At 42.4% G+C, this 25633-nt stretch overlaps 1 protein-coding gene across 2 annotated transcripts; it reads left to right on the top strand.

The window, feature by feature from the left end:
• On the top strand, positions 1–24789 carry LOC119561821. Of its 2 annotated transcripts, XM_037875298.1 has the most exons (4): positions 1–425; positions 22732–22812; positions 22878–23109; positions 24554–24789. In XM_037875298.1, exons 1-3 carry the CDS (start codon positions 243–245, stop codon positions 22914–22916), a joined length of 303 nt encoding a protein of 100 aa, XP_037731226.1. In that variant the 5' UTR covers positions 1–242; the 3' UTR covers positions 22917–23109; positions 24554–24789. The 2 variants fall into 2 exon arrangements, with proteins under 2 accessions (XP_037731226.1, XP_037731227.1); XM_037875299.1 differs by lacking the exons at positions 22732–22812; positions 22878–23109.
• The last annotated feature ends 844 nt before the right edge of the window (positions 24790–25633 follow it).

Raw genomic sequence — 25633 nt, 5'->3', positions numbered from 1 at the left:
CTGAGTTTTATTATTTAGATCAAACATAAAACTCAAAATCATATTGTGGCGGTTCCGTGGTTCATAGAAATGTGATTAAAAATTTAAAATACTAAATGCGCGAGAGAGGTCGATGGAGACAGCTCAACCAGCGAGCAAGAAGGCCAGAGTAACCAACCGCGGTACATGGTCGAGGTGCAGCTACGCATCTATGACACAGATAAGCTAGCGGCAGACAACCTGGCTGCCTGTACGTCGTACGCATGAGGAGGCCACCTTCACCGGCTACGTGTCAACCGACTCAGAGCGTACTGCTTTTGGCGCTCACTGAGCCCCCCATTATAGTCGAAGATAGCTATGGTCACCTGGAAAAAAAGGAAGTGATCACGCCCAAGGCAAAGATTGAGGGCAAATTCATGAGAATTCTAAGGACGGATGGGATTCGTGTAAGTTAAACCTGTGTTTAACATTATTAAATTAAATTTTTAGCAAAGATTACGTAACTTAATGCTACCGTTGAATGAATGATAAACAGCATTCCCACGAATTTGTTCAATGTTTATTTTTTTGCGACTTATTGGGTTGGCAAGAAAGTCATGTCGTTTTTTTCAATATTTTCAAAGATGATTTATTTATATCAGGACTTATAATTAATCAATTATGTATTGGCCGTTTTGTTCGACCACTAATGACCATCTCTCGGGCAGCTGCATAATTCCGCGCTCGAAGAACTTTTGGTCTTTTCCAGCAAAGAATCGAGACAAGTGGTTTTCGACAGCCTCATCTGAATCAAAGTTTTTACCATTCAAAGAGTTTTGAAGAGAGCGAAACAAATGGTAATCTGAAGGTGCTAAGTCCGGACTATAAGGTGGATGTGGTAGCACTTCCCAATTCAGCTCCGTTAATTTTTGCCGAGTGACCAAAGATGTGTGGGGCCTAGCGTTGTCATGGTGAAAGACTATACCCTTGCGATTAGCTAGTGCCGGCTCCTTTTCTTTAATTTTTTCCGCCAAATTGGATAGCTGGCGACAGTACACATCTGAATTGATGGTTTCATTCCGTCCCAGCAGCTCAAAGTGCACTACACCCTTCCAATTCCACCAAACAGACAGCATAACTTTCCTCTGATGGATATCGGCCTTTGATGTGGCTTGGGCTGGCTCATCTTTCTTGCTCCATGATCTTTTTCGTTGGACATTATTGTAAACAACCCACTTTTCGTCGCCAGTAATGATCCGCTTCAAAAAAGGATCGTTTTTAATCCGTTGCAGCAGAGAATAGCAGATGTTGATACGCTTAGTTAGGTGAATTTCCTTTAAGTTATGCGGAACCCAAACATCGAGCTTGCTTACGTAGCCAAGTTTCTTCAAATGGTTTTCAACCGTTGTATGCGACACACTGAGCTTCTCTGACATCTCCCGCGTTGAATAGCGCCGGTTTTCATCCAGCAAAGCCTGAATTTGTTCGTCAAAAACGGCCGATGGTCGACCAGAACGTGGGGCGTCTTTAACTCCAAAATCTCCAAGCCTGAATTTGGCAAACCAGCGCTGACATTGGCGATCACTCATGGCATCTTTACCATACACTTCGCACAATTTTTCGCGAGCTTCGACCGCTTTTTTTCCTTTTCGGAAGTAAAAAAGCAAAATATGCCGAAAATGCTCACTTTGGTCCTCCATGTTTAATTTGCTATAGCTTCCACAAATGTTATCGAATAATTACCAAATTTTCGTCGATAGTACCTAAGACAATAAGCTTTAAAACGATACTAAAAAGTGTGACCCTGGTGCTCGATTAGTCGTAAATAAATTAGATTAAAAACGATTACTAAAAAAAACGACATGACTTTCTTGCCCACCCAATATATATCCATTCTATTTCGGACAAAGAGCTAGTGGGATGGCTCGGAGGGCGCCGAGCTGAAGGCTACCGAACGGGTCGCAGGTTGCGGATAGCGCGCCCTGGTTCTCCAGGGTAGCTACGAATAAGCGTTGAAGTTGGACACGGCCCGGCTACCGCCAAGCCCCCAACACGAAGCGTAAATAAGTAGCCCCGGACAGTCAGCGGGTATCTGCGCCGTAGCAGTACCGACGTCATGCTTGTGCTGCCCTCTCCGACAAATAGCTCACACATACCCCCTTCCCACACTCTTTGAACCTACCTCTTCCCTACACCCATAAAAAAATGATCATAGAAACTAAACTATTCGTACATTAAAACTAAACTATTGAGTGTCAAAAATATCTTGATAAGATGCGTATTAACCTTATGACACCGAAAGTATGAAACTGAAACTTTCGAAGTTATCAAAGTTATACTAACGAGTATACAATTTATACTCACTCAGTGTACTGAAATTTATGCTGATAGTTTACTTTTTATACTATTTAGTATAAAAGCTATCCTATGTAGTCTCCGTTCTATAATATTTCGTATACATATTATACTAATCTAGAGAGCCGTAGTATACTTTTTTAGCTATTTATCGAAATCGTTAGTATACATTTTATACTATTTCGTATAAAACTTATACGATTTCCCCGTTGCCTGTAGTATAAAATTTATACTATTTTGTTTTTCGTGGTATCCCAAACCCAATAAAATCAAGTTGTATGTTGTTTTTCTTTTATTACTATTTCACATATTATTTTGTTATTATTTCATAAATATTCATATCTTGCGCAACACACATAGCACATGTTTTTAGCTCTTTCGTGTTTTTTTTTATATTCCTTTACCTAACACTTATATACAGACTAAAATAAGTACAAGCAACAAGAGTAGGGGCCGTGATTGAGCTGTATCACCGCAAGGTATTGCTTAGCGCAATGGTAGCCACCAAGGCAGTAGCTTCTCTCCTCTCCTTCTCGATGCGACGCAACGTTCGCAGTACCCTCACTGCGTAGGCTGCCGTCGCTGGCCGAACTCTTGCCCCGGTGGTCTTCATCAGCATTTGGTGATCAGACCCGAAGCGGCGACATTAAGATAGGTCATGCTGATCGTCCTCAACAATCCCACTGCCGCACACTGGACAACCGTTCTCCGTGTCGTGTTCGAAGCGCTTAAGGAAGCTGCGGAAGCAACCACTCAGCGCCTGCGTGAGGTAGAAATCTACCTGGCCGTGCTTCCTATTTACCCTTGCGTCCAGCGTCCAGCGTCCCTTGCTGGAGTTGTCCCAGGCTGCCTGCCAGTTGTCGACGCTCTTCATCCTGGCACTCCTCTTCACCTCGGTCTTGGTTCTGTGGCCCGCCTGTTCGCCTGGTAGAGTCGCTTGTATGTCCTTGGCCTCCCGCACCAGTTCACATGCGTCGTCCGAGATCGTCCGGAAGGCACTCGCTGTTCTGACAGCACAAAGGCGGTACGTCGAGTTCGTTAGCTCCTTCGCGGTATGCATCTGTACGCGTGCGCAAAGCACTTGCATCTGAAAATACACAATACACACAAAATTTACCAACAGGGGCAATATAATATTGTTTTTTTTAATTTTAGAACAAATATTTTACTTACATGTTGACTCGGCACAAATTTCACAAAAATGCGGGACCAAACTCACCGAGATAAATCGTCACAATAATCATTAACGCGTCAAAAAACTCAAAATCCAGTAGCATTTTCTGCGTTCGTATACTCGCTATTGTTCTGGTTTCACACCAAAATATATGTTCGAATAATCGCTATTGTCCTAGTTTCAGTATACTATTTATGCTACTGAGTCTCACTCATATAATAATTAGTATAAGCTTAATACTATAAAGTGTTGGCATGAAACTATTTTGCAATAACTTGAAACTACATTTTCTTTATACTACATCAAAATTTTGTTGAAACCAAAAGTATAAATAATAAACTAAATAGTCAAATATGACTAGTTTAAAAACAAGGAAGAACGCTATAGTCGAGTACCTCGATTATCAGATACCCGTTACTCAGCTAAAGGGACCAAAGGAAAATGGAGATATGGAAGCAGCAAAGCGAGATTGAAATGCGCCACCTACCGGCGGTAGACAGACTTAAGTTTTTTTTGGATCAATCGATAGGTATTGACGAGACCAATACATTTCAGTTAAAATTTTGTATCTAGCATGAAAATTGTGGGCGCCACAGGCTTTCGCAGTTTGTGGGCGTTAGAGTGGGCGTGGCAAATTCGCGTAACAAACTTGCGCTGCGCTCAAGCCTACGAAATCTAAATCTGAAATCCCATTTCTCTATCTTTGATATTTTCCGAGATATCCGCGTTCATACTAACGATTTTTTGAAGTTTGTGGGCATACAAGTGGGCGTGGCAAACTTTTTTTTGGGTCAATCGATAGGTATGGATGAGAACAATACATTTCAGTTAAAATTTTTATTCTAGCATAAAAACTGTAGGAGCCGCAGTTTTGGGCGGTTTGTGGGCGTGGCACTCTACTGAAACAAACTTGCGCTGCGTAAGAAGCTCAGGAATCTGCACGCCAAATCTAAATAGCCTAGCTCATAGTTTCCGATATCTCAGCGTTCATCCGGACGGACAGACGGACAGACGGACAGACGGACAGACGGACATGGCTAGATCGACTCTGCTAGTGATCCTGATCAAGAATATATATACTTTATGGGGTCGGAAAAGCTTCCTTCTGCCTGTTACATACTTTCCGACGAATCTAGTATACCCTTTTGCTCTACGAGTAACGGGTATAATAACACTACTGGTTTACGCTTTATACTCTTTGGTAGAGCACTTACACTACAAAGTATACAGTTGAAACTAATTAGTGTTGAGTTAATACTTACATTTGTATACTAACTTTAACACAACGCCTTTTAACACAACGCCTATTAAGTGTATACTTTTGGTTTTTTTTTTTGGGTGTACCCCACACAACTCATCTCACCCCGGGCTGGACTAAGGTGTCACTCGTACCGTGCCGAGAGTCGATCTGGGTGGGAGCCCGAGTTATCAAAAAACTCAGTCTCAAACGGTGAGCTCAGGCAAGTGGCGACCGCCTGTTCTAAGTCAGCCTTACCCGGGTACAGCGGATCTCTGCCCGCAGCTCGTGGGAATAAATATGGAGAAATTAACAAGTAATATAAACAAAAAAGAGCCCGACACTCTTAAAAAGTCGGAAGTCGTAACCAACGACGACAAGAAGAGCAAGATCACGGCTCCGATTACCCTAGTCCCTGTGACGTCCACCCCTGCCAAGGCCAGCGAACAACGCAGCCGGCTAAGCCCTGCTCACCACAACGACAAGCCCAAGCCTCCCACCAGCGTAGGTGTGGCTAACCAGCTACTCCAACCTGAGGGGATCGCCAAAGCCGGTCTCGTGGGGAGTACCAGGGCAAAGGAGTTCAAGAGGATACCTCCTAACCAGGCAGGACCTCTTGAACGAAAGAAAGCTTTTCGGATCCTCAAACGGCTGGCCACCAACCCGATACGTGAGGATCAGGCGTCAAAATTGGATTACCTAAAAACCAAAGAGGACATAGCCTGAGTAAAGACTGTAATCCCAGACTTTGACATCGCTATGACCACCAGCAACAGCAACAAGCGAGAGAGGTCGATGGATACAGCTCAACCAGCGAGCAAGAAGGCCAGAGTAACCAACCGCGGCACATGGTCGAGATCCTTTGCTGAAGTTGTAAAGGATCGGAAGATCATTGGAGTCATCGACCAGAGCGATGAAGGCGGAAGGATCCCAGGGAACCAATGGGGTCCGGTTAGATGGGCCCTTGCGTCAGTGGCCTTAAAAATGCTGGACGAGAACCCAGGTCCGCCACCCGATTGCACAGATGCAGGGTGGTACCAGGGCAACGTTAAGTTGATCGCCTGTGAAGACGAGAGATCGGCAGCACTTTACATGGCTGCTATTAGCAAAGTCGGCGAGGTCTACCCCGGGGCCAAGCTGGCAGTTTGCGAGGCCGCAGACATCCCGTCTTGACCGAGGCGAGGGTGTGGCTGCCGTCGGAACCCTCGGAACCAGAGGCTATACTCAGCCTGCTGACCAGTTTCAACCCGAAGCTTCCAACAGACTGTTGGAAGGTGGTCAAGGTGGAGACAACCGAGCGCGTCACCATGAACGTGGTAATCCTCCTGAACCAGGCCTGCTTGGAACCCCTTGCGGCGCAACAGAACCGGGTTGAATTATGGGTTCGACAAGGTGCAGCTTCGCATCACGGAAAAGCTAGCGGCAGACAACCTAGCTGCCTGCGCATCGTATGAGCCCCGAGTGACGACGAAATGGAACACGAGGAGGCCACCCATACAGGGTACGTGTCAACTGACTCAGAGCTCACTGGAAGCCTGAAGCAGCTGTGCACTCAGGACATAACCCGACTAGGGCGCACTGTTCTCCAGGACATAGCGGAGGAAGCGGAGGGTACCCAGCCCGACCTCGGTCCCAAAGATGGTGCAGTTTCTGCAGATTAACCTGCACCACAGCATGGCAGCATCAGCTGCCCTCCTCACCCGCCTGGCAACTGGCAACATAGACGTAGTCCTCATTCAAGAGCCATGGATTGTTGCTAACAACATCTGTGGCTTATCAACCGCCCTATACAAGCTATTTTACACCAAGGATAAGGGTTAAACCAGAACCTGCATTCTTACAAAGACACACTTTAACACATTTCTTATTCTACAGTTTAGCGAAGCCCACCTCACCACGTTTAGACTGGAGCTAAACGAACACACTCATCACACCATAGCATCATTCTATCTGGCTCACGACTACGAAGAGCCACTACCAAACACCACTACACAACAACTCATACATACACACTCATCTAAGGAACTCATCCTGGGTGGGGACGCTAACTCACACCACATACAATGGGGAAGTTCAAACACAAACGAAAGGGGTGAGTTACTCTACGACTATCTCCTTCAATCAAATCTATTCATCTGCATTAAAGGTAATGACCCAACTTTCATCACTAGAAATAGGAGGGAAGTCTTAGACATCACACTAATATCTGATCCCCTACTTAACCAGCTAGAAGCGTGGAAGGTGGGGATCGAGCACTCATTCTCAGACCACCGATACATAGAATTTACAATAACTCTAGACTGTCCTCCCACCGAGATCATTACTAATCTAAGATTAACCAACTGGAGATAATACTAAAATCTCCTCAACAGGTGAAGAATTAGATAACCTAGATAACACTTTTACTGATATCTGCGGTGAGGCCTTAAAAAGGGCTTGCCCAAGCAAAACACAAACCCCCATGGTGGAACGCAACCCTGGCGAACCTTAAAGGAGAGTGTAGAATTTACTTTAATAGAGCTAAATACAACAATAGCGAATCTTCCATACGAAACTAAGCCTATACAAAACGGAAATTAGAGTATCAAAACGAAGAGCTTGGGCTAGTTTCTGCAGTAGCATAGAATCTACTGCGGAAGCATCCAGACTCAGAAGAATTTTATCAATCTCCAGCAACCATTGGTTATCTAAAAACCAATGCTGACAGCTGGACGGAAAGCAGCCCGGAAACCCTTGAAATACTGTTAGACACCCACTTCCCTAAAAACACCTATGCAGTGGAAGACCTCTACACAGAGGAAAACTAAGACGACCAGAGTATAGACAACATCTCAAACCCTGGCCGCATTCAGTGGGCTGTTAACTCTTTTAAGCCCTTCAAATCCCCCGGCACAGATGGGTTCTTCCCGGCCCAGCTACAACGGACACTAGATATTTCCCTACCCTGCCTGACAGCCATCTTCCACGGCTGCCTTGCTCTAAACCATATTCCAACAAGGTGGCTGGACGTTAAGGTAATTTTTATACCGAAAGCCGGCAAACCCTCCCACACCAAGAGTGAGAAAAACTTAAGAAGGAGCCACGGACCACGAGGTTAACTAAAAATGTTAGTTAAACTAGGTCATCTAAGGGTTGCCGATCTGGATATTATTCTACGCACGAATAAGATTCCAGCCGTCGGAAACAAACAGGCTAAAATCGACGAACTCACACGGATCTTGGGATGTAATGAAATCGAACGCGATGACTACGTTTTCGATGCAAATACCGTACAATCTCAAATTGACGAGCTGAAGCAGTTGATGATCAGCTTATCACAAACGGTTTAGGCCTTAAGTGTTCAGGAAAATGCGACTTCGGAGCAAGCTAGCGTAGGGAGCACCGCAGGTTCACCGGCTGCTTTGGAACAACAAAGTCAGGCAAACACGTTAGGCATACCACCACCAGGCCAAGAACAACCTCATCAAAGGATCAGAGAAGGCCCCGAACGCACAGCTTATACCAACACCATCATCAAGGATGTGATTGGTGTGTTGCCCAAGTATGATCCAGTTTGGGGCAACATTACTTCACAACAGTTTATAAGCAAAACCGAGCAGTTGCAACGCGTTTATGAATGAAATGATGGGACAGTATTGTTTGCCGTGAGGCATAAAATGAAAGGTGTCGCTAAGGAATGGTTAGATGCACAGACTGTATTCCAAACTTGGGAACAGTTTAATACCGCCCTTTTACAAGATTTTCCAAGAGTGGTAAACACAGCTGATGTTCACAGGGAACTGATGCGACGCAAAAGAAAACCCAACGAATCGTTTAGCGAATACTTCTACATCATGATGGCAATTGGAAGACGAGCTAATATATAAGTTATGGCCAGTCATGGCCAGAGGGGGGAGGATTCTCTCCGATATTACCTAGTTAAGATCAGTCTCATTGCGGTTCCTTCTCTTGCCCAATGCGTTGCTAAGCCCCATATGCTAACGCTGCATTTCCGTTAGGGCGCAGCGATGGGTATGGGTAACGGCGGCTATAGCTGAGGCAGCTAGCGGGCGGTCAGCGCTCTTGCATTGTCGCGCTGCTGCCGTTGCATTTCTCACGCTGACGTTCTGTCGCTGTGCTGTCGCTCTGACGCCGCCGTCGCTGCGTCGCTGTCGTTCTGACGTCGCTGTCGCTGACGTTGTCTCTGCTGCTGCATCGCTGCTGCTCCATCGCTGCTGGTACCATAACTTAGCGGCTGCATTATTGTAGCCACTTGAAATTGCAGCCATTGGTGTTTGGGGACTTTTTTTGATTGTGACGATGTAACTCTAGCGAACTCTCCTCGAGTTAAGTTAGTCAGTGGTTTTGCGACTTTTGCATAGTCCTTAATAAATTTTCTATAATAGGATGTCATGCCGAGAAAACTCTTTAGTTCCTTTACATTGGTAGGTGGTTTCATTTTTGTGACACCCTCTACTTTTTTGTCGTCTGCTTTGATGCCATCTGCAGTTACTACGTATCCTAAAAATTCAACATGCGTTGATAGGAAATTAGTTTTTTCTAAGTTGACCTGTAGTTTGGCTTTCTCCAGGTTGTTAAAGACAGCGCGGAGGTTTTGCCAGTGGCTATCATAGTCCTCGATGTACACATAGCAAATCTTGCCAATGTGTTCCCTCAATACATCGTCGATCATTCTTTGAAATACTGCTGGGGCATTTTTCAACCCAAACGGAATACGAAGGAATTCGTACTTCCCATTCAGTGTAGAGAATGCTGTCTTTGGGGTATCGGATTCCAACATGTAAATTTGATGGAATCCCGAAGTTAAATCTAGAGTGGTAAAATATTTGGCCTTCCCTAGGCTGTCTGCAATCGTGACAGCGTTTAAGCGCTTAAAGTCGATGACCATGCGGTATTGTTTCTCTCCATTTGGTTTGGGTTTCTTTGGGACTACCCAGACCGCGGAGTTATAGGGACTTTTTGATGGTTTGATGATCCCGTCCCGCAGAAGTTCCTCTATCTGTCTATCCACTTCCCCTCTCATATTGGTAGGGTAGGGATAGCTCTTTGTGTATATGGGGTCTGAGGTGCTGGTGCGAATCTCGGCCCTAACGCTCGTGTCTACGGCCTCTCCGGGCGAGAGTGGTTCAAAGATTTTGAAATATTCGCTGATAAGCGCGTTTAAAGCTTCTTTTGCAGATTCGGGATGTTTTGCATCCAATAACAGATGTACATTTAGAGATTTTTTTGCAAGGAGGGGTATTTTAATACCGGGTGATATTGTCAGGGTATCGTTTTTTCTGTCGATCAGGGCTTTTAAGGTTTTTAGGGTATCGTCTCCTATAATGCCGTCAAATGAGTTTAGTCCGGGAAGAACAAAAAAGGTGAGAACAGTATCGTTCCCAATTGGTTTAAAAAATTGTCCAGTAATACGATGTGTTATTTTAATATTACCCCCCGCGCATTGAACGACAAACGGCGTGGATAATGTTGTAGAGCCGGCGGAATTCTTGAGGCTAATAAAATTATTGTTAGCGCCGGTGTCTATAAGAAATTGTAGTTTAGACCCTGTTTTAGTTTCATACTCTATGTATGGTATGCTAGAGAGGCGTCGGTCATAAAATTTGGTTCGCCATCGCTAATACACCCTACCTCCTCTAAGGGAGAACAATGCTCTATCCCTTGGGATGAGACCTCCAGTTCTTCTACCTCGTTATTGGGATGTTGTTCATAGTATTCGTTGGGAGTGCGGTTTGATGATGGGGTGGATTGAATATGGTAAAGCCTTTGGAGAGAAGGATATCAAAATCTCATTGGACATGACTGATAATTTTTTCAGGTTCTCCATGCTGAATTCGTGGACATATTTCAGTGATAGCTCATAACCCGTAGTTTTTATCTGGGTTAGCACGGCTGGCATTGCCATCAGGTGTGTTGACGAATAACTGCTGTAGTTCCGGTCGCCGATTGTGATTGTTTCGTTGTCGAACTGCACGACGTATGAGCCTTCTAAGTGGTGTTTCTTGACCGGAGTGGATACTGTTCCATTGAAGTTTGTCAAAAAAATTGTGCCGTCATCGATAAGCTCCACTGTTTCCTGGTTGGTCCTCAAGTAGTCACATTCGGCTTGGCCTCCTTTCAACAGTCTGGGTATGCAACTGTCCTCCTCCAATTTAAGCAGGTCCTTTTCTCGGCAGACTGTTGTTTTACCGATGGATACACAATTTCCGAGAAGGGCGTATGTTTCCAGACTGTCCATTGCCAGTGTGGTATATTTTAGCACAACTTGTTTACCGTCGGATGTCGTTGGGTAGATCCTCATCAATCGGTACTTCCTGTCCACTACCTTGGGCATCGCTAGGATGTACAAAAGAGTAGTCCCGTTTGTAAGGATTGTAGGTCTGGAAAATTCGACTGCCTCCACGACGTTTTGATAAGGAAGGCTGTCCACCTCTGCCAATATCATGTTGATTTCGTCGTGATCCAAGAGATTCGTGTTTACCACTCCAGTCTTTCCTAGTTGGCAGGCTCTCAGTATCTCGTTGACCTGGTCCGCTATTATAATTGCCTTGTGGAGGACGGCCGTCGTCACGTGGAAGTCCCCGTCTATTGCGTTGACTCTCCCGATAACATCGTTCAGCTTCTGGAGCGATTCGTGCGTTGAGTCAAACAACTTAGTGTTGATTCGAATCTGCTGGTTGTTGTTCCTTGCCAAGCTGTCCTCCTCTTTCAAGATGGCATTCCAATCCGATTTGTCCGGTGATCCCGCGACCCACTTCCAGGCTGATCCTAGCCAATCGATTGAGCGTTGTCTCCGTGTTGGTGCGCTATCCATGCGCGAGGTTCCTTCCGAAGCGTGCTGCAGATAGTGGCCAACCAAAGCGCCAATATGTTGATCGGTGATTATCATAGCCTCGTTTGCTACCTGGTCGATGAGTTGCTGCATGCGGCCTAGATTGATGACGTGAGCCAGTTTGAAGACGCCATTGGTCCTCCAGACGGTACCTTGTTGTAAGGGGACAACCGGTGCAACATATTTGAAAATATGGAGGGTTGCCGCCACGTAGATGGTAGACGCGCTTGTAGCGTCAGAAGAGGATTAAATGTACATGAAATTGCAGATTCTTATAATTAAATTGTCTATTTGTCTTAATCTTAATGTTCGTGTTGGTGTTTTTCTGTGTGTGTATTATTATTATTTTCGTATTGTTATTATTTGCGTATTTATTCTTATTTGTGTATAGCTATTACTAAAGGAATTTATTGTTCCCCTTTTCCGAGGGGTTTATATTTTTCATATCAATAAGTGTGTATCTTAGACTAGGTTTTTCTTAATTATATTTGTGAAAATATTAAATGGTTTTATTTGTTTGTGTTTGGGGAAGATTAAGAGTTAGTGAAGCGTTCAGTACGCATTTCCCTTTATGGTTTTTAGATGAATTTTTGTAAAGAGTTAAGATATTCTGTTGCTAGTCTCCCCTACCACATATGTCGAATAGTTTGATTTTCTTTTAGTTATAGGTTCGTTTGAAAAAAATTTTTTAATTCCTTAAGTGTGATTTGTGAAAGATTTTTCCCGACCTTGTTTTAATAGTGACCTTTCGGTCATCCTGAACTTCTTCTGCCTTGAATCGTTGTTTTTCCTTTCTTTTTATTTGTTTATTGGCGACATACACTGTGTCACCTGGTTCGTAGGAAATTGGGTCGCTTCTATTTTTATTGCGCCCATTGTCGGTTAAATTTTTGTTTGTGCTCAATGAGCCCCCTAATGTCCTCAAGAGTTTGACGTTTAAAATCGGATAATCCCTGGTAATTTATTCTAGAAGTGCGGTTGAAAAAAATATCCACGGGCTTCCTATTCGTTACCGAGTGGACAGTGTTATTGTACCTGTCTACGACAATTGCAATAAGCTCGGTGGTTTTAAAGGTAGGATATTCTCCTTTTAGGCATCGATATATTTCCATGAAGGTAGAATGGAATCTTTCTACCTGACCGTTTACTTCGCTTTTCTGAGTTGGGGTGTGATAAAGTTCAATCCCCAGCGTTCGCAAGTAGTTTAAGACAGTTGGGCATAGAAGGCCCCTTTCGTTATCACACACTATCATTTTAGGCGCTGTGAAATAATGAAGTGCGTCTAGTAGTGTCTCACGGAGATGTATTGCTGATTTTGATTGCAAGGGAAAAAGTTTAGCAAATTTTGAGAATTTGTCGATGCAACTCAGGTATATTTTTTTCTCCGATGTGAAAACGTCGATATGAAGTATTTCACATGGGTAGTTTGGAATAGGGGTTGGTTGTAATGGTGGTTTATTCGGGTGCCTGTCGTACTTATGCAATTGTGTGCGAATAATACTAGCCATCCTGGGGAAGTAGTACTTTTCTAGGATTTGAATACGGACCTCTTTTGAATTCCTGTGAGCTCTACGATGCTCTTTCTCGATGACTTCGCAAATTTGCTCTTCGTCCGAAATATCCTCTACTAAGCGCTGTGTTATACGGATTTTATACAATTTAAAATTCTGGAAGCAACAGGTTTGAAGGAGTTGTAGGTAATCATCCGGGATTTTAATTCCATTGATTACCGAAGGTTTCAAGTATTTCTTTAATGAGTTTAGAAGAGTTGAAGGGGCGTTATCACTAATTGGAATTGAGTGGCGCACATATCCAGTATGTGGGTGCCCACACGAATAATCGGACAGATCTGAGTAAAAAATCAATTGATTCCGGTAGGCGTTAATCGGGGTTTCAACGTGGGGAATTAAAGAAGAGGCGTCTTGAAGAGCGCTATGAACCGTAGCTATAGAATCCGATTCGGAGGCGGTGTCATTGTCAGGACCCAGGTGATTAACATACGTTGTAACTCTTGAAAGGGCATCGGCCACTATATTTGACTTCCCTGGTTTGTATATTAATTCGCAATTGTACTCCTCAATACGGGACTTCCAGCGTTTTAACTTGGCGTTAAAATTTCTATTGCCCAGTGTAAATCTTAATAGATCCAGCGCCATACAAGTAAGAACGAAGGTTATCTAAGGCCCACACTATCGCGAGCATTTCTTTTTCGTTGGTGGCGTAGTTCTCTTCTGTCTGACTCAAAGATCGGGAGATATACGCTATTGGCCGATCTTTGCCAGAGTCCACTTGAGAAAGAACTGCTCCGATAGCGTAATTTGACGCGTTTATGCGGAAACCTTTCACTCACCCTTATTATTTTCCTCTTTGTATTGTTTTTGATTGTATTCCGTATTCGCTGCTTACAGGGTTATTAGTCTGAAATTAAATTTTAATTAGAATTTGTTTCTTTCTTTCGGTTTATTAAAAAAATTTTATGGGACTTGTCGTTTTGTGGGTTGTACGTTTTTTTCTTTTTTTAAATAATATCTTTGTTTTTCCTTTTTGTGTATTGTGTTTATCGGCGCGGTGGTCCGTATTTGTCCTTTTTGGCGTTTCGCCTACTAAGGTACGGTTGCCACACAATCCACTGGGCAGCTTTCTTGAATGCATTCCACATCCATAAGCGTTTCCAGCAGATTGCCACACACACACGCGAGAACTTTGGTATATTTTATTTTTTTTACTTTATTGGTCTCGAAGACATTTTTAATAGTTTTCCGCTCGCAAATTAATTGCCGCAGCGGTTATCTGTATTTATTTTTTTAGATTGCAATTTTTTTTACGCTCGCGAATAAGTTACCCATTGATATGGACTTATCGCCGCAGCGAATTATTGCTCGTTTTTGTTATATAGGTATTTTGTGCCCGCGAATATGCCGCGCCACAAGGTGCGTGGACAAATCGCCGCGGCAGGTTTACCATCACATTAAATTAATCACAGTTTTTCTTTGCGCCCGTGGGGAGTGCCAGCTCTGGACGGCAGCACCCCCACCGCGGCGGGTAGCTGTGTTTCGCACAATTTCTCATATTTTCGTTTTTTATATAAATTTTTTACTTTTCGACCACACGCACAACACCACTTTTTTTGAAATATTAAAAAAGACATTTTCCTTTCAATTTTGATTAGCTTTTAAAGCTAACATTTTTAATTTTTTTCTTTTTCATTTTTTTTTAATTTAGGGGGTCCTCTTTGTCCCACTTTCGCGAGAAAGTGAACACTGTTCGGGCGCCAGTTATGGCCAGAGGGGGGAGGATTCTCCCCGATATTACCTAGTTAAGATCAGTCTCATTGCGGTTCCTTCTCTTGGGTTGACTTCTTCGTCTTCTTCCTTCTAAGCCTTTTTAATTTAGTTAACGAATTTACTTTAAAATAAAACAGTAAACGTTCTTTAACGTTACAATTGGTTTTATTATTCAAATTGTTAAGTCTAGGCTGGTCAGGGGTACAAATGCAAGTAAAAGTAAAATCATTCCTAGAGTCGCTGGTTGGCTTGGACGGTACCGCCCGTCAGCATAACGTTGGCAGAGCGGCTCCGGAAACCCGATGCCGATGGCAGCGGTTTTGGGTATTTTGCCCAATGCGTTGCTAAGCCCCATATGCTAACGCTGCATTTCCGTTAGGGCGCAGCGATGGGTATGGGTAGCGGCGGCTATAGCTGAGGCAGCTAGCGGGCGGTCAGCGCTCTTGCATTGTCGCGCTGCTGCCGTTGTATTTCTCACGCTGACGTTCTGTCGCTGTGCTGTCGCTCTGACGCCGCCGTCGCTGCGTCGCTGTCGTTCTGACGTCGCTGTCGCTGACGTTGTCTCTGCTGCTGCATCGCTGCTGCTCCATCGCTGCTGGTACCATAACTTAGCGGTTGCATTATTGTAGCCACTTGAAATTGTAGCCACTCGAATGTTTTGGTGTTGCTGGGTGGCCGAGAGGGGTGAGGGCAATGGGCCCTACTTTGCGGGTGTCCGAGAGGGGTGATGAGAGAGATGCGGTGTCCAGTATCGGGGTCGAGAGGGGGTGAAGGGAAGGGGGCGTTTGGCCGGTGTTAACTTATATGAGCCATTTATCAATTCTTATGTCATTAACGGATTGAACCAAAGCGACTGCACGAAGGCTTTGTTAGCTATGAATCTTCAGACGTGTTCAGAACTATTTAGGTCTCTGGACAATATGAAAACAGTGCAAACACTGCAGCAACAAAGTGCTTCTTCTTAGTCTGTTTACACGAAAGGCCAAGATGTAGCAGGTGGTGAGGCTTAACCCAAAGAACCAAAATGTTTTAATTGTAACCAAATGGGTCACATAGCTGCTAAGTGTCCAGATCCGCAGAAGAAACCACGCTGTTCAATCTGTTCAAAGGTTGGGCATGAAGCTAAGGATTGCAGGGTAAAGGTATCATCATTCGCTCAAGTAGACGCAGCAAATACCAAAGAGTACCCACCCATAATGAAGACTATTGTGCTTGGAGGAAGAGAGTTTTTAGCATTCGTCGATACTGGCAGCGATCATACACTTATTAGTGAGGCGGCTGTTCCAAGTGGATCAATTCGACAGAAATCGGTAAAACGTCTACAAGGATTTGGTGGATCAATAGTGTAGACTAAGGAATGTATACTTACCTCGTTGATAACAGAACGTAGCGAAATTTATATATGCATTCACATTGAACCCGATGGGCAGAGACTTACTCTGCAGTAAGGTCTACGAACAGATTGGAAACTCAGACTCGATAATGCAAGCAGAGGAATCAGAAATCAACTTTAATATAAACGCTGACGTCAGTAGCTCCCAGCGCAATGAGGTGAGCCATATGTTGCATAGATATACAGATTGCTTTGCCGAAGACCTTTCTCATATTGGCAGATGCAATATCACTGTAATGGACATCGAGGTGACAACGGCACCACCGATACTGTGTCGTCGATACCAAATTGAATTTTCTGAAAGGGATGCACTCCGATCTCAGTTAGATCTCCTACTCAAGCACAACATCATCAATAAGAGCCCCTCACCATATGCATCGTCGGTGATATTAGTCCCCAAAGCAAACGGAGAAAGTCGATTGTGCATCGACTATAGAGCTCTCAGCGCAGTCACTATAAAAAGCGATATCCAATGCCAATTGTAGAAGAACAATTAGCCAAACTGTGTGGAAACTCGTACTGTGCAACTCTGGATATATCTTCAGGATATTACCAGATTCCTATGGGCCAGGAAAGCAAGAAATTTACTGCATTTCTGACTCCCGTAATGCCAAATGCTTGCTAAACGAACCAATGGTATTTCAGGAGGTCATCATGGACTTGCTACGACAGTTAGAACGCTAACGCAACATAATAAGTTATGTAGACGAAGTCATTATACCATCAAAAACAGTTGTCGAAGGACTTGTCATTCTAAACTAGTTTCTACAGGCAATCCGTTCAGCTGGTCTAACTTTACGGCCATCCAAATGTTCCCTCCTGCAGAGTAAGGTCAAGTTTTTAAACACTTAGTAACGGCAAACGGAATTCAGCCAGAAATCGAAAAAACCATATGCATCAGCAATTATGGAACGCCGCTAAACGATGCGGATGTACGCAGATTTTCGGCATTACTGGATTCTTCCGCAAGTTCGTCAAGGAATATAGCATAATGGCAGCTCCTTTGAGTAAGCTTCTGAAGATAAGTCAAGAGTTTCTGTGGGAAGCAGAACAAGAAACAGCACTCCGAAACTTAAAGGAAGCAATCACATTGCAGCCCGTATTGACTCTTTATTATCCAGCTCGGCGCAACGAAGTACTAACGGATGCAAGCATTGGATCCGAGTTTGTAGTGGTGACCGATTGCAGCGCTGTAGCAACGCTCAAGGAATCCACTGCTCTACAACCTCCAATCGCACGCTGGTAGCTACGACTACAAGAGTTCGACTTTAAATGCAAACATCGACCTGGAGACCAAATGCCTCATGTAGACGGAATGAGTAGGAATCAAGTACATCCACCGGAGGACAAAATAATAACCCTAGCAGACAACGTCTTAAATATAGTTTCCTTCGACGAAGACTGGATTTAAACAATGCAGATGTTGGACCCAAAAATAAAAGACATCTTTGAGGCTTTTGCCAACAAGGACGCCAGTAACCAGTGGAGTCAAATTAAAACAGACTATGTCATCTGTAAAAGTCGATTGTATCGAAAAACTGATGATGGCAACAAGTTGGTGGTACCTCAAGCAATCAGATGGCGCGTAACCAAGTGCAACCACGATGAAGCAGGACATTTTGGAACCGAAAAGACTTTGGACTAAAGACCAAAGAAATATTTCTGGTTTCCAAGGATACGTGGATATATCAAGTCCTACATTGCTTCTTGCCCTGAATACTGTGTGGATAAGGTAAAAGGCGGAAAATCTGAGGGTGAACTATACTTGCAGGAAATAGTACCCATACCGTTCCGAACAATTAACATTGATCACGTTGGGCCGTTCATAAGAAGTAAAACCGGAAACTGCCACATACTGATAGTTGTGTGTGCTTTTACTAAATACACCTTTCTAATACCAACACGTAATACAAAAACGACCCCAGTTATTAAAGCCCTGATACAAACTTTTTGGGTTTTTGGTCAACCTGTACGCCTAATTTCGGATAGAGCCACATCGTTTACATCAAAGGCATTCCACCATTTTATTAATGAAAATGGAATTCAGCACATCAAAACGGCCGTTCGCACGCCTCGCGCTAATGGACAGGCTGAACATATGAATAACGTTACTAAGTGCATTGAAAACTAGCACAGCCAACGATAAGGATTGGATTCAAAACCTTGGTAAAATCCAGTGGACCATGAATACAAACATCATTTCCACCACAAAGTTTACTCCAAACGATCTGGTATTTAACTTCAATGTTAGAGATGTTTCCAAAAGTCGGTTAATTCAAGCTTTAACTCAGGAATTTAAACCAACAGTCAATGTTGAAGTAAATCGCCAGCAAGCAGAAAAAAACATTAAAGCAGAGCAGCAAAAATGGAAGATACGCTATGATGCCAGGCATACTTCCCCAAAGAACTTCGGTGTAGACAATCTGGTTATGGTCGATTTTGTTCCAGCTGCGACAGGAGATACACATAAATTGGATCCAGCTTTTAAAGGACCTTATATTGTTACAGAGGTTCTGTGTAACGACCGATACGTAATTGAGGACCTTCCAGATCGTTCAGTTTCTCAACGACGATACAACAACGTAGTATCCATTGATCACATGAAGTCTTGGTGTGTTTTAGTCCCAGATCTGGATACCAATGATGCAGCTATGACTACTCAACAGAAGACTAACTGTCGTCAGGAAAGGTCGAGATGTCAAAAATAGGGCAATACGGTTGGCAACGTCAAAGGAATAAGACGTGTGCCGCACGCTCACAAGCTAACAAGATTTCTTTAAAATTTGTGTTCTTTATATATTTCATTAAGTTCCTCGTCAATAAATACTTTATAACCATCCTGAACGAGCACAGTGGTATTTTTGACATTTAATATATAAAATATTTTTTTTAATTACTTTCCGAATTTGTAGTAAAAATGTATACAGCCTGAGAATAAACCTTAAGATTTGCTTTTCATAAACAACCTTTATTATTCCCGTTACTCGTAGAGTAAAAGGGTATACTAGTTTCGTCGGAAAGTATGTAACAGGCAGAAGGAAGCGTTTCCGACCCCATAAAGTATATATATTCCTCATCAGGATCACTAGCCAAGTCGATCTAGCCATGTCCGTCTGTCCGTATGAACGCTGAGATCTCGGAAACTATAAGAGCTACAATACTGGGATTAGGCATGCAGATTCCTGAGATTCCTGCGCAGCGGAAGTTTGTTTCAGCAGAGTGCCACGCCCACTCTAACCCAACAAACCGCCCAAAACTGTGGCTCCTATAGTTTTTATGCTAGAATAAAAATTTTAACTGAAATGTGTTGTTCGCATCAATACCTATCGATTGACCCAAAAAATATAACGCTTAAATCTGTCTACCGCCGGTAGGTGGCGCATTTCAATCTCGCTTTGCTGCTTGCATATCTCCATTTCCCTTTGGTCCCTTTGGCCGACTAACGGCTATCTGATAGTTGAGGTACTCGACTATAGCGTTCTTCCTTGTTTAATATATAATCACCTACGCTTGGAAATAACATTTCTTATTTAGTTCTGAGTTTCGAATTTAATTTAATCAAAATGGGACAACTATGTCATATAGCTGCCATAGGAACGATCGGAAAATTGGTGGAAAAATAATATAAAACAAATTATAGCTTCGGTGTTTTTCAACATATAACCTCCTACGCTTGGAAATAACATTTTTTAATTAGTTCTGAATTTCGAATTTAATTTTATCAAAATCGGACGACTATATCATATAGCTGCCATAGGAACGATCGGAAAATTGGTAGGAAAATAATATGAAACAAATTATAGCTTCGGTGTTTTTTGACATATTATCTTATACTATTGGAAATATCATTTTTTGAGTTTTTAAATTTAATCATTATAGCTCCAAGGGTATACAAGCTTCGGCTTGCCGAAGCTAACTTCCTTTCTTGTTACTAAATAAAATCAATTTGTTTTAACTTAATAAACACATTTTGTTTGAACCAAATAACAACAATTGGTTCTTCTGGTGCGTTTTTGTCTATTATGGCCGAGCTTAATATATCAAAACAAATCAAAAATTAAATTTAGTTTATTATGATAAGATTAAAAACAAAACAAAAACACAACAATACTCTATACAAAGGATTGTTGACCAACAAATTCAAAAATGTCTGTTTTAAAGACAAAAGGAAGAAGATAAGTCGCTCCGGTAAGGGATATATTTTAGGTTTTAGACTTAGCGTCAACAATTGTATGCTACATACCTGCGGTAGCATGGGGACAAGTAAATAATGTTAATTCTCCTTCTACCAAATAAAAAATAAATCGAGAAATCTGGCTTAAATGCCTAATCTCAATTTTTCCGCATAAAACGTTACATGTTAATTATAACAAGTTTGTGGGTGGTTTGTTGGCGTTAAAGATGGAGTGGCAAACTTTTTTTGGTTCAATCAATAGGTATTGACGAGACTAACACCTTTCCGTTAAAATTTGCTAGCATGAAAATTGTGGGCTCCACAGGCTTGGGCGGTTTGTGGACGTAACAGTGGGCTTGGCATATTCGCTTAACAAACTTGCGCTGCGTACAAGGCTACGGACTCTATATCTGAAATCCCAATTCTCTATCTTTGATAGTTTCCGAGAAATCAGCCTGCATATTTACGTTTTTTTGAAGTTTTTGGGCGGATTGTGAGCGTTAAAGTGGGCGTGGCAAATATTTTTCGGTCAAATGATAGGTATTGATGAGAACAATACATCACGGTTACAATTTTTATTCTAGTACTTAAACTGTCTTGGGCGGCTTGTTTGCGTGGCACACTAACGAAACAAACTTGCGCTGCGCAAGAAGCTGTGGAATCATCATGTCAAGTCCCAATAGCCTAAATCATATAGTTTCCGAGATCTCAGCGTTCATATGGACGGAAGGGCAGATGGACAGACGGCCAGACGGACTTGTAACAAGTAAGCGTTGCAGACCCTATAAAGTATGTCTATTCTTGATTAGGATCACTAGCCGAGTCGCTCTAGCCATGTCAGTCGACGCTTCCACAATGTGCTTCATCGACTTCAAAGTCTTTCTTCAGCTCAGCATTACTGGACTATTGTCAAAAATCCTAGGGATACTAAAATGTCTGTATAGTGGTAATACAGCATCGGTACGGAACGGAAAATATCTGTCGAAATGGTTTACATGCAACAAGGGAAAGAAGCAAGGATGCCTTCTAAGTCCGGTGCTTTCCGCTTTTTACTCACTTTTATTAACGCTGCCATAAAAGGGGACTTGAATATAGGTGTTGTGGCCTGTGGCCTGCAAATCCACGTAGTGAAAACCAAACTAATGTTAATAAAGGATGGCAGATGCTCTGCACAAAATGAAAGCTGACAGTTCAACGCGCAGGCTCTGAAAACTGTCAAGGACTTCAAATACCTTGGTGTCACACTCACACAAAATATGAGCTTTGAAAAGCACGCACAAACCAAGCTGGTAGACATAAATGTGGCTATAAACTGCACGTGAAGAGATACATGGTAAAGAGCGCAAAGATCGAAAAATAAAATTAACTCGGCCACAGCGCTCACAATAATGGGGTATGCGGCAGAGATATGTTGTTACGACCGACATGAAGCAGCAGACAAACTCTTTACATTTTACATTAATCCAGGGAGAACGCTATAGTCGAGTACCTCGACTATCAGATACCCGTTACTCAGCTTAAGGGACCAAAGGGAAATGGAGATATGTAAGCAGCAAAGCGAGATTTAAATGCGCCACCTACCGGCAGAAGACAGATTTAAGCGTTATGGGCCTTAGAGTGGGCGTGACAAAATTTTTTTTGGATCAATCGATAGGTATTGACGAGACCAATACATTTCAGTTAAAATTTTTTATCTAGCACGAAAATTGTGGGCGCCACAGGCTTGGGCGGTTTGTGGGCGCTAGAGTGGGCGTGGCATATTCGCGTATCAAACATGCGCTGCGTACAAGACTACGGAATCTAAATCTAAGATCCCAATTCTCTATCTTTGATAGATTCAGAGATATCCACGTTCATACTTACGATTTCTTGAAGTTTGTGGGCGTTTAAGTGGGCGTGGCAAATTTTTTTTTGGGTTCATCGGTAGGTGTTTATGAGAACAACACATTTCAGTTAAAATTTTTATTTTAGCATAAAAACTGTAGGAGCCACAGTCTTGGGCGGTTTGCGGGCGTTAGAGTGGGCGTGGCCCTCTGCTGAAGCAAACTTGCGCTGCGCAGGAATCTCAGGAATCTGCATGCCTAATTCCAGTATTGAAGCTCTTATAGTTTCCGAGATCTCAGCATTCATACGGACAGACGGACAGACGAACAGACGGACATGGCTAGATCGACTCGGCTAGTGATCCTGATCAAGAATATACAAGTATATACTTTATGGGGTCGGAAACGCTTCCTTCTGCCTGTTACATACTTTCCGACGAATCTTGTATACCCTTTTACTCTACGAGTAACGGATATAAAAATACGTTCCGACTCCCACAGAACACACCGACTTATGCGATACATCTGAAAACGGGGGTCGCCATGGGATGTATCCACAATATTCAAAAGAACTCTAAATACGTAAGCAAAGAAATTAAAATGCTAGAGGATCGACTTTCGAAAAAAACGCTACGCATCTTTTGCAGCACCGGCTTTTTCGCCTACTAGGAATCGCATGCGAATGAACATAGAATCCGTGGAAGTTACTAAAACCATTATCTGTGGAATAGGATGCAACTCCAGATTGCCAGGGCTGCTGATGAAGTGGACAGAAAAAGTTTCTATGGAAGGGATTGCGAAAACAATTCAAGACCACTGTATGAATTTCCTAGCCATATGTCCCATACTAATGAAGATCCATCAGCAACACTACGAAGGGTGAGTCGCAATGACATAGAGGTTACCCTGCTACTCAATGGCCAGTGCTGGCCATCTTGTTAGAGATACGCAAAGATATCGAGGAGATATAAAAAAAGAAACGTTTTAGATCTAAGTACATATTACACAATAGGGCAAACGGACATATTCATTATCTATAGTATAGAAGTATATAAAGTAACTAGTCGAGAATCACGACTTGATCGCTCTTGCTTCGAGAACAAAAGAGTGCCAGCCATAACATTAATTGCTCATAACCTTTAAATAAATGGCTTGGATAAGTAGATCGGTATCATTAAACGAAACGAAATCTTGAAAAATCTTTGAAAATTTGCGCGCCGGACAGAATTTAGCTTTAGGGGTCGACTCGGCTAGTGAGCTCTTATTAAGAATATAAATAAATACTGTAGAGGGTTAGATAAGTTCGGCTATACGAATAACGGGTAAAGAAATTGTAGTAAAAATGTATACAGCCTGAGAATAAACCTTAAGATTTGCTTTTCATGAACAACCTTTATTATTCCCGTTACTCGTAGAGAATTAAAGGCCAATACCTATCGATTGACCCAAAAAAATATTTTCCACGCCCACTCTAACGGCCGTAACGCTTAAACCTGTATACCGCCGGTAGGTGGCGCATTTCAATCTCGCTTTGCTGCTTGCATATCTCCATTTCCCTTTGGTCCCTTTGGCCGACTAACGGCTATCTGATAGTTGAGGTACTCGACTATAGCGTCCTTCCTTGTTAAATATATAATCACCTACGCTTGGAAAGAACATTCTATATTTAGTTCTGAGCTTCGAATTTAATTTGATCAAAATCGGACGACTATATCATATAGCTGCCATAGGAACGATCGAAAAATTGGTGGAAAAATAATATGAAACAAAGCATAGCTTCGGTGTTTTTTGACATATTATCTTATAATATTGGGAATAACATTTTGTGGATTTTAAAGAATTTCGAATTAAATTTAATAAAAATCGGACGACTCTAACATATAGCTGTCAAAGAAACGGTAAGAGAATTAATGAAATAATTATTTTTAAAAAAATTTTGCTTTGTTGCTTTTGATCGTATTTTCTTTTACTCTAGGATATAGAATATTTTAACTTTTCAGCATTACGAGATTAATTTTACACAAATATCACTGAAGCTAGCAACAATCCTTTAAAATTTAACATGGTGTTACTATCATTGATTATATCTTATAACTGCAAGGGTATACAAACTTCGGCTTGCCGAAGTTAACTTCCTTTCTTGTTACTAAATAAAATCAATTTGTTTTAACTTAATAAACACATTTTGTTTGAACTGAATCAAAACGATTGGTTCTTCTGGTGCGTTTTTGTCTATTCTGGCCCAGCTAAATATATCAAAACCATTCAAATTTTAAATTTAGTTTATTATGATTAGATTAGCACCGGCTTTTTCGCCTTCTAGGAATCGCATGCGAATGAACATGGTATCCGTGGAAGTTTCTAAAACCATTCTCTGCGGAATAGGATGCAACTCCAGATTGCCAGGGCTTCTGATGAAGCGGACAGAAAAAGTTTCTAGGAAAGGGATTGCGAAAACAATTCAAGACCACTGGTTGAATTTCCTAGCCATATGTCCCATACTAATGAAGATCCATCAGCAACACTACGAAGGGTGAGTCTGAATGACATAGAGGTTATCCTGCTACTCAATGGCCAGTGCTGACCATCTTGTTAGAGATATGCAAAGATATCGAGAAGATATAATAAAAGAAACGCTTTAGATCTAATTACATATTACACAATAGGGCAAACGGCAACATGCCGTGCCATATATATGTTCATTATTTATAGTATAGAAGTATATAAAGTAACTAGTCGAGAATCATTACTTGATCGCTCTTGCTTCGAGAACAATAGAGTGCCAGCCATAACATTAATTGCTCATAACCTTTAAATAAGTGGTTTGGATAGTAGATCGGTATCATTAAACGAAACGAAGTCTTGAAAAGTCTTTGAAATTTGCGCGCCGGACAGAACTTAGCTTTAGGGGTCGACTCGGCTAGTGAGCTCATATTAAGAATGTTTGGTCATCTCACTGTTTGTTTTGTTTTCTATGGTCGTTGCGATGCCGACTATCGAAAGCTGCGAGCAGGGGCGTAGCACAGCTGATAATCGCTAATAAATTACCCCCTACAAGTCGGCAAGCAACGATCATACAACAAAATACTAGATTAAAAATAATACTAGATTACCATAAAATACTAACTCTAGATACCAATGTAATAGGGAAGATCTGAAACGAGGGAGTTGGTAACATTATTGAATAGAAAAGCTCTTGAAATAAACGCACAATTTACATAGATGACGGCTAAGCAATGTTTTAAATAAAACCAGTGGGTTCGCGGTTGCATATTTACTCCTGCTTCCTGAGCAAACATTGGCGCCCCCGGGTGGACTCACTGGTTCTTGGCCGTCTTCTAAACTTCGGATTTCCGTATTGTTATAAGTTGGCAAATCACCAAGAGTTATATAACAAGTGCAC

Source organism: Drosophila subpulchrella, unplaced genomic scaffold, assembly GCF_014743375.2.
Source record: "Drosophila subpulchrella strain 33 F10 #4 breed RU33 unplaced genomic scaffold, RU_Dsub_v1.1 Primary Assembly Seq375, whole genome shotgun sequence".
Taxonomy (NCBI): Eukaryota; Metazoa; Arthropoda; class Insecta; order Diptera; family Drosophilidae; genus Drosophila; species Drosophila subpulchrella.
The sequence above is the reverse complement of the archived record's forward strand: the minus strand, read 5'-3'. Positions and strand labels throughout refer to the sequence as shown.